The sequence below is a fragment of the Phycomyces blakesleeanus genome (genome assembly GCF_001638985.1).
Source record: "Phycomyces blakesleeanus NRRL 1555(-) unplaced genomic scaffold PHYBLscaffold_20, whole genome shotgun sequence".
In the NCBI taxonomy this organism is placed as follows: domain Eukaryota; kingdom Fungi; phylum Mucoromycota; class Mucoromycetes; order Mucorales; family Phycomycetaceae; genus Phycomyces; species Phycomyces blakesleeanus.
The window spans coordinates 54,816-69,528 of record NW_017265153.1 but is presented as its reverse complement, the minus strand read 5'-3'; the positions used below and the strand labels follow the sequence as shown (position 1 = coordinate 69,528).

Below are 14,713 nucleotides of genomic sequence, written 5' to 3'. Positions count from 1 at the left end.
ACTCTATTAACATATATATCTAAAACACCCATTTATATGGTTTGATACGTTTGATTTTACCTGCTTATTTAAGTGAAAGGCTTGTGTGAAAATGATGATTATAAAATTATATCGAAAATACAAGCATTAGTCCAATAAAGAAACTAATAGAAATGTAATAAGTGAAAGGGTTAAATGAAATAAGTAAAACATGAATTTTGTATTTTATACTTTGATAACGAAATGAAAGCTCATTATCTAAAATTCATTAGAACTCGGATGACTCTTACCCAAAATCTAGTGCTGCAACTTCAAAAGGAAAAAAAAAAGAAAAGAAAAAAAAAACCCCCCAATATGCCTGGATTTGAAGTACAAAAAGAAAACCATATAGAAATAGCACATCTCCGAATTCGCCGCCCAAAGTCATTAAAAGTGTAACGAAGTCAAATATATTCAGCAGAACCGTTACATACTAATGAAACATTAGTGGTGTCTACGATTTTTATTAGAAGAAAAACACCAGCTTGATCATAATGACAAAGATCGACAGTGATCAGTCTACACACAGACAGGCCAATTTACATTTAGTGTACAAATTTTTATGTTATAAAATAATATAGTCAAATTAAATTCAATTAATGTCAAATATTTAAGTAAAAATAGATACTTGGCTGTGAATTGTTAAAAAAATTATTAGAAGTTTAGCTTTGAAAACGCATCTTTGTATTCACCAAGTTTCATGTGCAGGACATACAAGTATACAAATACATATAAAGTAGTACGAGAAAGTGATATTCACGCTGCAATATATACTTAAAGTAGTAGTAATAATAATTAATAAAGGCCGATGAAATGGCCCAAGCCAATCGAGATTAATATGTTACAAGAACATAAATGGCCTGTTGGTCACCGCATTCAATCGCGTTACATGAGTTTTTATGAAAAAGAAAAAGAAAATCTTCAAGAGATTTCAGTTCTATTAATTCCCTGAAATATCTCCCCAAATTGAAGTTTTCCAGTCAAAAGTAAATAAAACAAATACTTCTTTCTTTCTTTTTGTTTTTTAAAAAAAGGCTCTTTGTTGAGTTTATTTAAGCGTTTTGTACACCGCAATCTTGGTTAATATATCCAAAGCTTCACTTCTTTCTTATGTTCTAAAGGCAACGTCTTGGATACCATAATCTGCCCTATCCCAATAGGGAAAATGGATGAGGAGAAAGGTGGGGGAGAGATGGCAATTGGTATGCCTAGAAGCACCAGCCAACCAAATAGAAGGTCTGTGATATTGCCATGTTACACTCAAAATGTTGCACCGTCAAAAGGGTTTCGATGCAGCAAAAGTAGTACAGGATAAGAGCTAAAAAAAAATCTATTAGGATTGGTTTTATTGAATTGGACTATAAATTTTTCCTTTCTTTCTTTCTCTTTTTTGTTTTTGCGTCTTTGTATCTTGGCTTTGGATCTGCCATGACACATCTCAGGTAACCCCTAACAACCATCCAAAAACACAACGAAATTCTTACATATTCTGCTTATTTTCACCTAGTGATTATTCTTACCTGGGTAAATTTTAATTTATTTATTTTCAAAGTCAAAACACACAAACACACATACGGACGATCGATGGATGCTAAAGCTAAAATAACAATATAGAGCGATGTGCATTGGAAGTCTACATATCCCTTTACTTAATATACTGCGTATGGAAGAACGATCAATTCAAATGCATTCGCCCATCGAGAATTGCCGCGGGAGAGCTTAAAAGTATCATTACAGTATTAATGATATTAATGATGTTAGCGCAGGCATCCTGGGGTAAACTTTCTTTCGCTTTTTTCATATGTGTTATCTGGATGTACCAATCGAATGTCCTCTCTAACAACTGTACTATAGATTTCATATCAACATACATAAAATACAAAGAAGGTTTTATGGCATTACCTGACGGTGAAATTATAACCAAGCCTTTCGCGTATTGGAAACCTGAACACCAGAAGCCTATACAGGTAATATAACAAAGAACAGGTCTTCTCCGAGCCTCTTCCCTGAACTAGCCAAATATAATGTCACACCATGTTATCCCGACGAACTGTGTCTGATTGGTTATTGTGTCCGCTTCATTCATAGATTATTGACTATGTTGAGTGCATAACCTTTTCTTTACAAACCGGTGTATTCTGTTTGTTGCAATGCTTCTGGAATTATCTATCAAACAGTGTTGCCAAAAAGACTTTTATGGGCTCAAATGAATTCAAACTCTATATAATCTGGTGAGAAATAAAAAAGCTTTCTTTGGCTGATTCTAATAGTGTGAATGTATCAGGGCTATTGCGAGTATGGCCGTGTTCCCTTTCCTTCAGTGGTGGTACAGAAATGATGTGTTGAAACGGGAAGCTGTTCCACAGCTTGCTTATTCGTGCGAAGGTATCGATCAAAAGAAAGGACGGATTATACAACCAACAGGGAAATCTATCCAAAGAAAATAATAATACCCTCATCTATATTTTGTAGTACTCATTCTGGTCATACTGGGTATTCGATCCCACTTTCGTTTCCTCAGAATCATCAAAATTTCTCACAAGACTCAGAATGCTAATTCGCCTGTGGTCATAAAGATGACATATTTTAAAGATATGAATATCATCCTGACTATCTCCATGCTTTCTTATGGAGGATCATTAATGATTCTCTGTGCTGACGGTTTAACCGAAAAAATGTTTCTTAACACTAGCAAGTTTGCTTCTGATCTGATTATTGGCAACTGTAACGTTTCCGTTATTTTTATCTGGATTGCCCTTGTACGTTCTTTCTACTTTCTTTTGGGGGTTGGCCCAAACAATCCATGAATATCTACTAATCTTTAAAAGAAAAACCGTAGATTTCAATTTTCCACCCTAGAAGTCAGTTCCAGCAAGATAGAACTATACATAGTGCAAGTGAAGCAACACAGCAGAACACCAAACTTAGTAATCTACCGGTCCGTCATGATCAATCTACTGGATTTGCGGTAAGCAGCACTGGTTCGGGTGCCTATCGTTTGAATGAACGTATCACGAGTTTTATGGCCACCAAGTTTCAGGCTGAGCAGACCAATGGACTTGTTGATGAAAACCCCGGATATGCCTACACCACGCAGCAAAACGTCTTCAACTCTTCCTCTCAACAACCTTTGTCTCCCTTGTCCCCGCCCTCCCGGAATAATATTGTGGGCCGTAACAAGATATCAGTTGAAGATCCCTACAGCAACGAAGACATTACCTTTACAATGGTGGATCCTTCTTCACGTCCTGTTCAATTGAACAGCCGGTTTGAAGATTCTGCTTATGAAAATATTGAATACCAACATCCCACAGAACATTCCTCTTCAAACCCCCTATTTCAGCCTAGTAATAATTCTTCTGGCTTTAGTCGCATTGAGCCAAACTCTCCATTGCCTCCAGTCCCAGGACAGAATTCTGCTAAACCTTCTAGATTCGATCCTCTTTCTTGGGAACAGACCCAAGCAAGCTACGATCCTAATTATCCCTATCTCGAAACTCCCCCAATTGCTGTGCCTAGTGGAGGGCGCGATAAATCTGTTGGGCAAGATTGGTTAAAGCAATCTCCCCACAGACGCACCAGCTAAACAAGAAACCAAGGAAACAAATTAAAATGTAACACGCAAGACTCCCCCTCACTCCTCACACACACACACACATATATATATACTAATACTTTTTGGAGGGTTTAATAATAACAACCTTTTTAATTCTTAAGTAATTTTGCTTACACACTTTTTTCTCTCTATTTTTTTTTAATATCTTTACATTTCCCTATACGTCTTTATTTAATACTCTAAAAACCCATAATACGCTATTTCCTTTAATTGCCTCAAACAAAATAAAATATTCAGAATGATCAAACAGAGTCAGTACAGAAAAAAAAAGTTCAATGAAGTCTTCATAAAAAATAATTGTAAATATATATATATATATGAGCGTGTGATTTAGATACGTCACACCCTCATCATACTGAATAAAAAGTATTGGAATTTATCATGTGTGATTATATGCAAGGAAAGGGGAATATGAGGTCTAAGAAATAAACGGAGTAGAGTCTAATATGGACAAGGCAGCAGGGAGCCAACTATTTACCATTTACAGACAGGGTACGGTGACCAGGAACAGTAGGTGCAGATGTAGATCCACTTGACAGAGAAAATATTTCACCAGGTCCATTAAGGTTCCACGGCCGGCAATATTGCTTTAGTTTCTGTAAGATAATATCTTTTGTTACCGGCTTATTAAGGGTATCATCAAATGGACCTGCCAGTTGAGCAATGCGTTCATAAGCTGTGACAGCAATAATAGGTGTTTCCTTGTTCACATTATTAGTAGATTTGATCATTCGTGCTGCTGCCTCACCATCAACTTTTACCAAAAAAAAAAAGTATTGTGAGTAGCTGTTATTGGTTTGTATGCTTTATAAACACTTACTTATGGGCATGTGTACATCCATAAAAATGACATCAAACGGAATATCTCCCATGGCAAAACGTATAGCACGAGCTCCATTACGTGCAATCACACATCGACAATGAAGTGCTTTAAGAATAGTTTCCAAAATCTTGCAGCTTATTGGATTATCATCAGCTACCAGACAGTCCAAAGGTTTTGGTCGTAAACGGCCTGAAAGTGTATCTAGTGGATGAGGTACTTCAATGGTGCTTAACTTGGCAGTCGGTCGAATATCCATTTCATCTGCCAGACAATGAAATCGACTTCGAATCATATCACGCGGATGGAAACGATCTCCAGAAGTCCCTACCAAGTCCAGCTTGACTAAATGATTTCCAGGAGAAGAGACAGACCGTGTACGATGGGATGATTCACGCCACAAGGCCTTTTCAGCCATATTTATTGGTTGTAGCCCAGCATCAAGAGACCCACGTGCAGTAGTCATAGAGGACCCGGAAACGGTTGAATTTACAGACAACATTCGACTCGACGTAGAAGGAGACAGACTGTGCGGTGTACCTGGTAAGGATAAAGATGGCTGACTGTTGATTCGATTGATACGTGCGCCAGACATATCAAACATCGAGCTTCGTTTTCCACGATGAATTGCCGGTAATGACCTGTGGACTAATGTTCCTGGACGAGTATTATGTGTTAAAAACTCTGCAGACGATACTGTAGAAGAAGATGGTGCAGAAGATGATGATGGAGAAGAACTAATAGCCGCCATAGCAGCAGCAGATGCAGCGGCAGCAGCAGCAGAAGAAGAAACAGCGGTATGTCCAACAATACTATCATGTCGAATTTTGCGAATCGCGTCTTCGTTGGCCTTCTCAAGCAATAATAAATTTTTGTAAACAAATGCGCCAAATTCTGAGCCGTCTTCTGTGGTAACGCCACCCAAATCAATGCTACTGGACTTCCCACGTCCTTCTCCTAATGATACCACTGTTTCAGGATTCTGCTCTTCAATGATAGCTAAAGCACGCTCCACCTGTTCTTTAGCTACACGGTCTTCTTCTTCATCTTGTAAAGCATTTGTTTGCCTGATTGTCTGAAACGGATCAGGCAGCTGCTGCTGATCCTGCTGTTGGTCTAGAGTTGCTCCCCTAGAATCAAAGTAATTGGTATCTTCGACATTCTCAGGGTTCGGGATAAAAGATGGCGATTCTTTCAGAAGTGTATCCCAATTCAAGTCTTTAAAAAACGGGTGTTGTTTAACCTCTTCAGGACCATTTGCCCCTAATCGCTTTCTAGGGTCCAAAGTCATCAATCTTTCCATAAAGTCGCGCGCTTCAGGCGAAATATCCACACTATCCTCATGCCAATCAATTCGTCGTGACAAAATGTTCTCGAATACTTTATCTGGTGTCTCGGCATGAAATGGTGGAATGCCATATAAGAATTCGTAGCATATTACACCAAGAGCCCACTATAACAGCGTCGATTTGATAATCCTGTGTGAGCAACGTCAACGGATGGCCTTTGGTCTTAGAAGAAAACAAGAAAAAAAAGGAAAAGAAAAGAAAATCTTTCTTTTTTTTTTTGTATCCTTTATCTTTCTTTTAACTCGACCTCATTTTCTTTTTCCTACTTACCCAATCGACCATGGTATCTTCTCCTGTTCCTAGGATACTCTCAGGTGCAATGTAGTCCGGTGTACCAATAGCAGTCTTGCGGGCATCTGAGCGTTCATTTTCCTGTCTTTCAAAGAATCCTGGGGTCACTATTCCAGGGGTAGATGGGCCAAGATTAGAAAAAAAACCCCCGGTGCGCCACTTTCCAGATTTTTCATCAGTGTTATAATCCACTGGACCAAGTGATATGTTTTCTGATGGCTGGCCACAATCACCAGAAACTGAGCTGGCCATGGACCCACGTCGGTTGCGGTCAAATAAAAGGCTGAAATAAGAATGCTGGTAGAGATTTTCCGATGGGGACAATAATGATACAGCAGGCGAATGTGGCGGTGTTTCAGACCCAAAAGGAAAAAGCGACGGAGAAGATGAGGATGAAGGAGATGAAGATGTTGGTTGTGGGAAGCGACTTGACAATGGATGCATCGGGGGATTAGTTGCTGTAGGCCCTACGCGCAATTCATCTAGCACACGTCGATCCAAAAATCCAATACGAGACAATCCAAAATCAGTAAGCTTCAGGTGGCCGTTTTGATCAATCAACAGATTATCCGGCTTGAGATCACTTTGTTATATAATATAAAGGAAAAAATACAATCCTTAACACATTAGTTCTAGCCTTATTTCTCTCTCTCTTTTACTTGGGACAATGCTTTACCGGTGAATAATATTTTTGGTATTTAGATAAGCGAGACCCAAAGTAACTTCGGCCAGGTAATTACGTCCCCAATCCTCCGGCAGGCTCCCAAGTGCCTTGAGTAAAGCTGAACAGTCTCCACCATTCAAGTATTCTAATACAAGATACAAATAATCTTTTGATTGAAATGTGTAATAAAGTTTTGTGACAAATGGACTGTCTGTCTGGGTCATCAAGATCATTCGTTCAGCCTTAACATTGGTAACTTGGTTCTTAGCAATCATGTCCGATTTCTTCAAGAATTTGATCGCATAATAATCACCAGTTACTCTTTTCTTGGCTAAGAATACAGATCCATAGGCCCCTTTACTAATAGCCTTTATGATAACAAAGTCCTTAATAGTGGGAGGAGTTGGTCGTGTCATCATAGGAACTGATAGTGGAGACCGGGGCGACTTGCCAAGTCCGGCTGGACTAGAATTGTTAGGATCTGAAACTGAAGGACGTTTGGAGAGTGCAGGTGCTGATGATGATACTGGGGTATTTTGTTTAGGATGGATGTTAGGCGAGCCTGGAGGAGTTTCGATTGTCTCCATTTCAATAATTCTAGGGGATATTGGATGAGAATGTTTTCGAGTACTATCGGGGGTCGACTTAGTAATGGATATCTCTGTTGATGTCAATCCAGGACCTGATGAGGATGATGATACTGCTGCTGCCATCTTTCGTCTCTGGCGCTTAGAAAGTCGCCCGATCTTGGACGTGCCTTTGGATTTCCATGTTTTGATTTTACTAATCACTGTCTTTTTAGGTATCGGCTCTGGTACTACGCTGTCCGGTGTAGGCGAAGGATCTGGTAGCAGAGAGCTTGACAGGTTTTTGGGAGAATCAACACACAACGGCTGTTTACCAAATTCTTCGGACGGAGAGATCAAATGTTCTGCATATTCAGTCCAGCCAACCTCTTGCTGCATTGTTCGCTGGAACTCTATACGAGCACGGTTATTGTATTCTAAGCGATCTCTCATTCGGTTGACCGCTCCCACTTTACTTTTAGTCATAACCTCAATGTCTTGGATGAACGATACCAAGGTAGTATCTTTGGTTAAGGGCGAGCGCCAGGAAAGGATATGTACCATCTTGGATTTGCTACTAAGAGACTGTAATGATCGTGCAAGCGGATCATTATCATGATCATTTCCTTCGGTATCTGCATCACGAGCGGTTTCATCTTCATCATCTTCATCCGTACCCGGAGTAGAAATGCTGATGGCTACATCGAGTATAGTAATTAACTCGTCATAAATCTTGCTCAAAGCCTCCTTTACTTCGCCGGTAGATAAGGGTTGTATTGAATCTACAGTATTATCAGATTTATGATGCTCGTGTGCTTCAAGGACATGCTGTTTGAGCTCCAACAAACTGTCTTGGCAAAGTGAGACATCCATTTCAACACGATGAATTTCAACACACAGCTCTGAATGCTGTTCAAAGAAAGCTGGAACAACCCAGCGTTCGCATACTCGACAAAGAACAGGAGGCATATCCAGTAATCGCATAGTAGATAGAATCATACTACTTGAAGAAGGAGCGCCTCCATGTGAGACTACTCGTCGCATATCTGCGCTTTTTACTCGTGAACGTCCAGTTGCAGATATTGTGTTTTCTTCTCCTTCACAGTCAGAGGTTGTATACCATCCTAGAGGCTCTGTCTCAGGTTCAGAGAAGGAACGAGAACGGGTCATGTGGCCTTGAATATACCGGGCGCGCAAATCAAAGTCAATAGGATCTTGCAAAATGCTTGATTCGGGAGAGTCAACCGTTTCTCCGAGTGAATGGCGTTGGTCAATCATTATAGGTTTTATTACCCACATTGTATGGCTTGCCTCCCCTGTTACTCTATTATACATCAACATCCCCTTGCCTTCCATCTCAATCGTAGCTTTATCAGTAACGACATGAAAACGGACTTCAACTGTCTGAGAATTGTCTGTAAGCAATTCCTGAGTCGCTGTAGTGAAGACATGTTTGTCTTCTTCAGAAAGCATATGTGATATTGGACTATTGATTGCAGATGCAGAATCTGAACTGTTATTCCCACACATTCAAAACAAAAAACACATGCGTACAGAATCACAGCATTGGCTCTATTAGTTCATATATTTGATTGGAAATTTTAAATTCTTAGTATTTACCCAATAACGTTTTTCCATATCGGGCTCAAGTATTCAACGGATGTGTTTGCAAGACTTAACTCCATAACAATAGTACTGTTTTGCGCTCGTTCAGCCGCTTCTTGGAGCTGTACGCTGTCATCTTGGGAGTCTGTTGGCGAATACTCTGGTGTATTATCATTATCGTGATCGTCGTTATTCGCGCATGAGCTCCAAAAACTTCCTGATTCGCTAGGACGTCTTTCGTGGGAATCTCCTGACTTTGTAAAACCTCTATCAGAAATGCCTTCAGTGTCGCTAATGACTGAGGTAGAGGTGACAGCGGTAGCGATTGTAGATGGACTATTGCTATTGCCTGTATTGCTTCGAGTGGCGGACCAAAAGCCTCGTTCGGCTTCCCACCATTCGACCACACGATTAAGTGCAGCAACCCCCAGCAACAGACCCACGTACCACTCTCGGCATGGCCACTCTGGATGACTATCCCATTGTACACCTGCCGCTTGGATATAAGCAACTATTTCTGCACACGCACCTGTATTGTCCAGAAAAGTGTTTAAATCGGTATCTAGTACTCTTTGGGCCAAACAAATGATGTCTTGCAAGGTCAGAATAAAGGGTGTTGGTAAATATGAGTCTTCAGATACGAGAGTGACCATTGAGTTCATATAAGCAAGAGATTCAACATCTTCATTCACTTCCCACCGTCGAATTTCCTCAACTTCTTCAATATTTGCCAAACTTTTAGCCAGCACCTTTTTGCGAAGAGGGCTTGATGAGAGAGGCGAAGAAGTTTTGAGATGAACAAAAGGTTTACTTTCTGAAGGTTCTTGACTTGTATTATCAATTTTTTCTTTAAGCTCGTCTTCACTCCTACAGTCATCTTCTGAACTTTCTGTTGCACTTTGTAGAACGACATGATCAACATCCTCAACATATTGTAGACCTCGTTCTACATATTCATTTAGACCGTCAATGATTCTACGCATCTCACAATCGCACGCCTGTTTAGCACATTGTAACCTGGCTTTGATGGTAAAGCGGATCTGAGCTGGTGTGCGAACTTCATTTGTAGCATTCTTGCTTAGCATACTGCCAAGGTGCCCATAGGCACGTACTGGACTCGCGGGGCTATAAAATCTGTACCCTATTCCTCCAAGCGATGAAGGCGTACTAGGTGTATGCTTGGTTCGGGTGTCATCCGGATACCACGGCCGAGGTGGAAATTGATAGGCAAGCGTCTCAAAATCCAGGGACATATGATGTTTGTGGGTTTTTGGATCTAGTGACGGGAGAGCACTGTCTGTAGAGGTCGGTTCAGTTACGGGTATTTTGTCTGTGTCCAAAGCAGTAATGGTTGCTGTAGTACCGGAAGTTAAGTTTGAAGATGACGAGGAGTAAGACTGTGGTACTGTAGCCAACGAACTTGATCTGCGGCGGGTATTTTTTCTAGCCTTAGTAGATAGGCGTCGCTTGTACACTGGAGGATGTTTAAGAGAAGCCCACCAAGTAGACATTGCTGTATGAAGAGCGTTCTTTACAGGCTTATCCGATGAACGTCTACGTGTCTCTGCTGCTTTAAGAGCCATATATTCTTCTACCCAGTCTACCCATGGCATATTTGGTGATTGTGTATCTTCAACCGGACTACTTATAGTTGTTTGGCGTGATCTGTGTACAGTCCATTTACCTAGTTTGGCCGAGCGTGCTTCATGTAGTTTTTTAGAGAACGTATCGCGTGGGCGTGAGTAATGCATAGCCCGATGAGTGGTATATGAAGTTCGTTGGTGAGCACGACGGTCTGGACTGGTGAAATAAGACCTGTACGTCATTTCTGGTGCAGAAATACTACCAGTGGAACCACGGTTCAATAGGTTAGGTGTAAGATCTCCATCACTTGCACACAAGAGCAGCGCTGGATAAAGGCCTGACGGATAAGAATCTTGTGGTGTGGTATCAAGCGCTATTTCTACAATGTCTTTATCATCTTGGGTCACTGGTGGATTGATTGGAGAGAGAAGAGGAACAGTGCCACTGACCATGCTGGCCAATTGCTCTGACGGAATATTACGTAGTGTGCTCATCGAGGACCTTCTTTGTCTTGAACGGTTATCTGTACTAGAATACAAAGGCTGTTTCCCTATCTCCTGTATAAGTCATCAGTCATATAATATTTTTAACTCACCTTTCAATATTTGGGGATCTGGAAAGAGATGAGTGGCTGGTTGAGCATACTCTTCTGTATCTGCAGTAAGGGTGGATGAAACTGAAGATGTTCTGGTGTGATGATGATAATCTCCTCGCGTCTCTGCCTCCTGAGTACGATAGATGCTCTCCGAGCAAGTCTTATGTTTTGTGGTTGGGTTATGAGAGCTATGAGATAAAGGCTTATCTGATCGAGTATGTAAAGAAAATGGTGTGCTTTCACTTTTTTTCTTGGCGTCTGGAGATGTGGTAGAGTCTATCCAGCTAGCTCGTTTGGAGTTTATTATATATTTTGCTCCACTGCCAGCAGGTGGACTTGCATAGCGAGGTAGATGCGACGCGTGAGAGTCTTCAGTATTAATGTCTGTTTTGAGTGAGCCCAAAGCTTGTGGAGTTGAAAACGTAGAGTCGATTTCGTCTAGAGAAGATAGAGAGGAGCGACTCTTTCTCAACAGTAGTGGTTGCGGGATAGGTACTGAACGAAGACGATTCAGCTCACTGTGAAGAGGTGCATCGTCGTCTATACGAGACTTGGTCTCTGCTCGTTTCATTCTAATGGCATGAACTAATGAGAGAGACATTCCAATTCAAGTTTGAGGTGGGAAATACCGTCGATCGAATGGGTTGCGTCACACAAGCAGGCGGCATCCTGCCTATTGGTCCCATTGCATGAATCCATTCCCCCCCTTTCGTCCCCCTTGGAGTTCCTTTCCACCCCTTGAATTCCCAACGAGAATATATACAAGCCACCGAGCTAATAACCAAGGGGAGATATATATATATATATATACACTTTGTTTGCTTTTTCATTAAAGGTCAAATATAAAATCGCTGCTGGCTTCAGTGGATAGGTTCGATTCGGTTTGGTTCAATTGAATTGAATTCCATTTTTCACGGAGTCAAAAGTCCGTTTAGCTGCATGTATTGTTTATTTCTCGTGGTAAACATTGTACAGTGAGATTAAAGGCAATGCAAATGAGTCAGTTCTTCTTGGCTGATAAATATAAGCATATGAAAAAAATAATAACTGATATTATAGCATCTTAATGTCAGCTGCTGAGAGCAAACAAAAAAGAAGGCCAAGAAAAGCCAAGGCTTGATAAGTCGATCTAGTAAAGATGCCACAGCCGTACCACCATCTCATTAAGGCGCCGTCCACTGGTTTATTTTTGTTTATGTTTGGCCACTCATAAATTTAAGCAACCAAATCCTTTCCTTTTATCTTTTTTACATTCCAATCAAAGAATCATAATACACATTACATGACTCAACCTACAGTTATTGGCGAACTAGCCGTTGTGGCCCTTAAAGCGGTAATGACTATATACTGCATCAATGCACCTAACTCGTAGGCACTAATAAAGTCCTTTTGTCTTCTAGAAAAATCTACCAAATCGAGAGGTAATTATATTCATACACAATAAAAACATTTTATCGACTCTTTTTTTATATTTATTTACCTACATGTAAATAAAGGTTGTTGGAAAACAAGACCCATTTTGTGTGTTTCGTTTGGGTGAGGTAGCCAAGAAGACAAAAACCAGTTATCGTGGCGGTCAACATCCCGTTTGGGATGACCAGGTAAACCTCGTTAGAGATTAGAATCATCTAAAAAGTTAATGTACTAATCAATTTTTTAAAGGTCAACATACCTGTAGCCGCAAACAAGACAAAGATGAGAGTCCAGTTGTTCGATGATGATTCTAAGCGGGAAGACTTAATTTCAGAGGGTGAAGTTGATCTAACAAACGTACTTGCCGGAGGGGAACAAGATGGTAGGTTTTTCTCGATGGGTTTTAATACTGAAGCTGAAAAGGATGGAGGGATAACCATCATTGATGTGTGTATGTCTTTTTTTTTGGTAGATTGGTTCCCTTTGACCTACAAGGGTCGAGCTGCAGGTGAGATTTATCTCGAGCTCACATTCTACGCAGCGGTAAGTCTTTTTTTTATTTTTTTTTTATTGATGAATTAGTTGATACAATGGTATTGATTGATAATTATGTAATAGCATCCTCCCCCAAGAAGACAGCCAACTCGCCATGTTCAGCATGCTTCGAGTTATGCTCATCAGCCGCAGCAAGGAAGTGTCTATCAGCATTCGCCTCAGGTTGCTAGTCCGTACCCACCACCCCCACAGAGCCAACCTACTGGCTACCAACCAGCTACAGACACTGGATACAGACCGTCTTCTATGAGTAGTTATCCACCTCAAAATCAGCAGGGAGGATCTATTTACCAGCCACAGTCTCAATACCCTAGTCGCCCACAATCTCAGCAATATACTGGTGGTCAATCTTATTCTAAGCCTAGTACTGATCCTAGTCAACAACCATCTCTCTTTGGCATCCCCGGTGTGGGTCCTACTCCTTATGTTCCTAAGCCTCCTGTACAGCAACAAGAACCATTGGCAACTTCTCACATGCCTCCTCCGATTTCACCTCCTTCGCCACCCTCAGCCACTCCTCAATTTACACCATATTCTCGTCCACAGTCAATGATTCGCCCAGAGGCTGGTAACTTGGGGTATGACAGTCCAACTCCCCTTCTTTCCTCACCCTATAGACCTACGAGTAATGGACCTGTTCCTCAGCAATCTTCATACGGAGGTAAAGTGCTTGCTATAATATACAGCTAATATATACCTTTTTTTATTCACTCTTTCTTAAATCTGCTACAGCTCCTGGTTATCCTCCTGTGCCTAGCTTCCCTCAGCAGGCACCTCAACAGCAACCTCAGCAGCAGCAGTCCTACCAAGCACCAGCCCATACCTATCCTAATAATAGCCCTTACCCACCTGTTTCGTCTCCTTATGCCCCAAGCCAGATGGGTTTCCCTGAACCACAGCGAGTTTCAGGTGTCTTTGCACCTCAGCATGGAAGCCCTGGACAGCCATTCGCTGCTCACCAAGGGTCGTTTGCTCAACCAAACCATACACCATCTTCAGGATATCCTCCTCAGTCTGCCTATCCACCTACAAGCTTTCCCCAGCCTGGATACCCACCACATCAACAATCTAATTACCCACCTTTTTAACCATAATTATGTATAATTTTTGGTGAATTGTCTTTTATATTATTACACTTACACTTACCCACACAGACACACATACACATACATACATATATATATATATACATATACGCACACATGCATAGAAATTTAAATTTAAATCTAAAACGAAACAAGACAAAACAAAACAAAAAAAATGCAAGACATGTGTATGTTGTAAAATTGTATAAATATTTTTACCATGTTAACACCTTATAAATACGGAATTTTTTGTCCATAATGTGTCTAGTATAAATAGAGTAATCATGATAGGGTTTATGACTCATTAGAAAGTGGGATGCTAGGATGGATACTTGTGACTACAGGTGTTGCTTTATTTACCTTTTATAGGCAATACAAATGGCCTTTTAGAACAAACAGGAAAAAGGCAATATCTATGACGCATTGAACACAGGCAATTCATCGTCTGGATAGGAAAGAGTTAAAAGAAAACCAGAATATGGGTTTCTATGGAAACAATTACAAAAAAGTCAACCCAAGAATACATCTGTATGTATTTTTTGCTGCAGACGA

The 14,713-nt window shown here is 40.6% G+C and overlaps 3 protein-coding genes across 3 annotated transcripts; 1 reads left to right on the top strand and 2 right to left on the bottom strand.

The window, feature by feature from the left end:
* Positions 1-1,910: 1,910 nt before the first annotated feature.
* On the top strand, positions 1,911-3,604 carry PHYBLDRAFT_148951 (hypothetical protein; the record flags this gene model as incomplete). The annotated part of the gene is made up of 5 exons (XM_018432185.1): positions 1,911-1,985; positions 2,107-2,249; positions 2,303-2,403; positions 2,491-2,777; positions 2,858-3,604. The coding sequence occupies 5 exons, from the start codon at positions 1,911-1,913 to the stop codon at positions 3,602-3,604; spliced, it is 1,353 nt and encodes a 450-aa protein (XP_018287801.1).
* A 1,985-nt stretch (positions 3,605-5,589) lies between these two features.
* Positions 5,590-7,174, bottom strand: PHYBLDRAFT_116085 (hypothetical protein; the record flags this gene model as incomplete). The annotated part of the gene is made up of 4 exons (XM_018428498.1): positions 5,590-5,907; positions 6,074-6,306; positions 6,607-6,677; positions 6,771-7,174. Coding segments are annotated over 4 exons (1,026 nt in total), but the record flags the coding sequence as incomplete, so codon positions are not given.
* Positions 7,175-8,623: 1,449 nt separating this feature from the next.
* PHYBLDRAFT_104138 (hypothetical protein) lies at positions 8,624-8,806 on the bottom strand (the record flags this gene model as incomplete). Its single annotated transcript, XM_018427818.1, has 1 exon — positions 8,624-8,806. A coding segment is annotated over one exon (183 nt), but the record flags the coding sequence as incomplete, so codon positions are not given.
* Between the last annotated feature and the right edge of the window lie 5,907 nt (positions 8,807-14,713).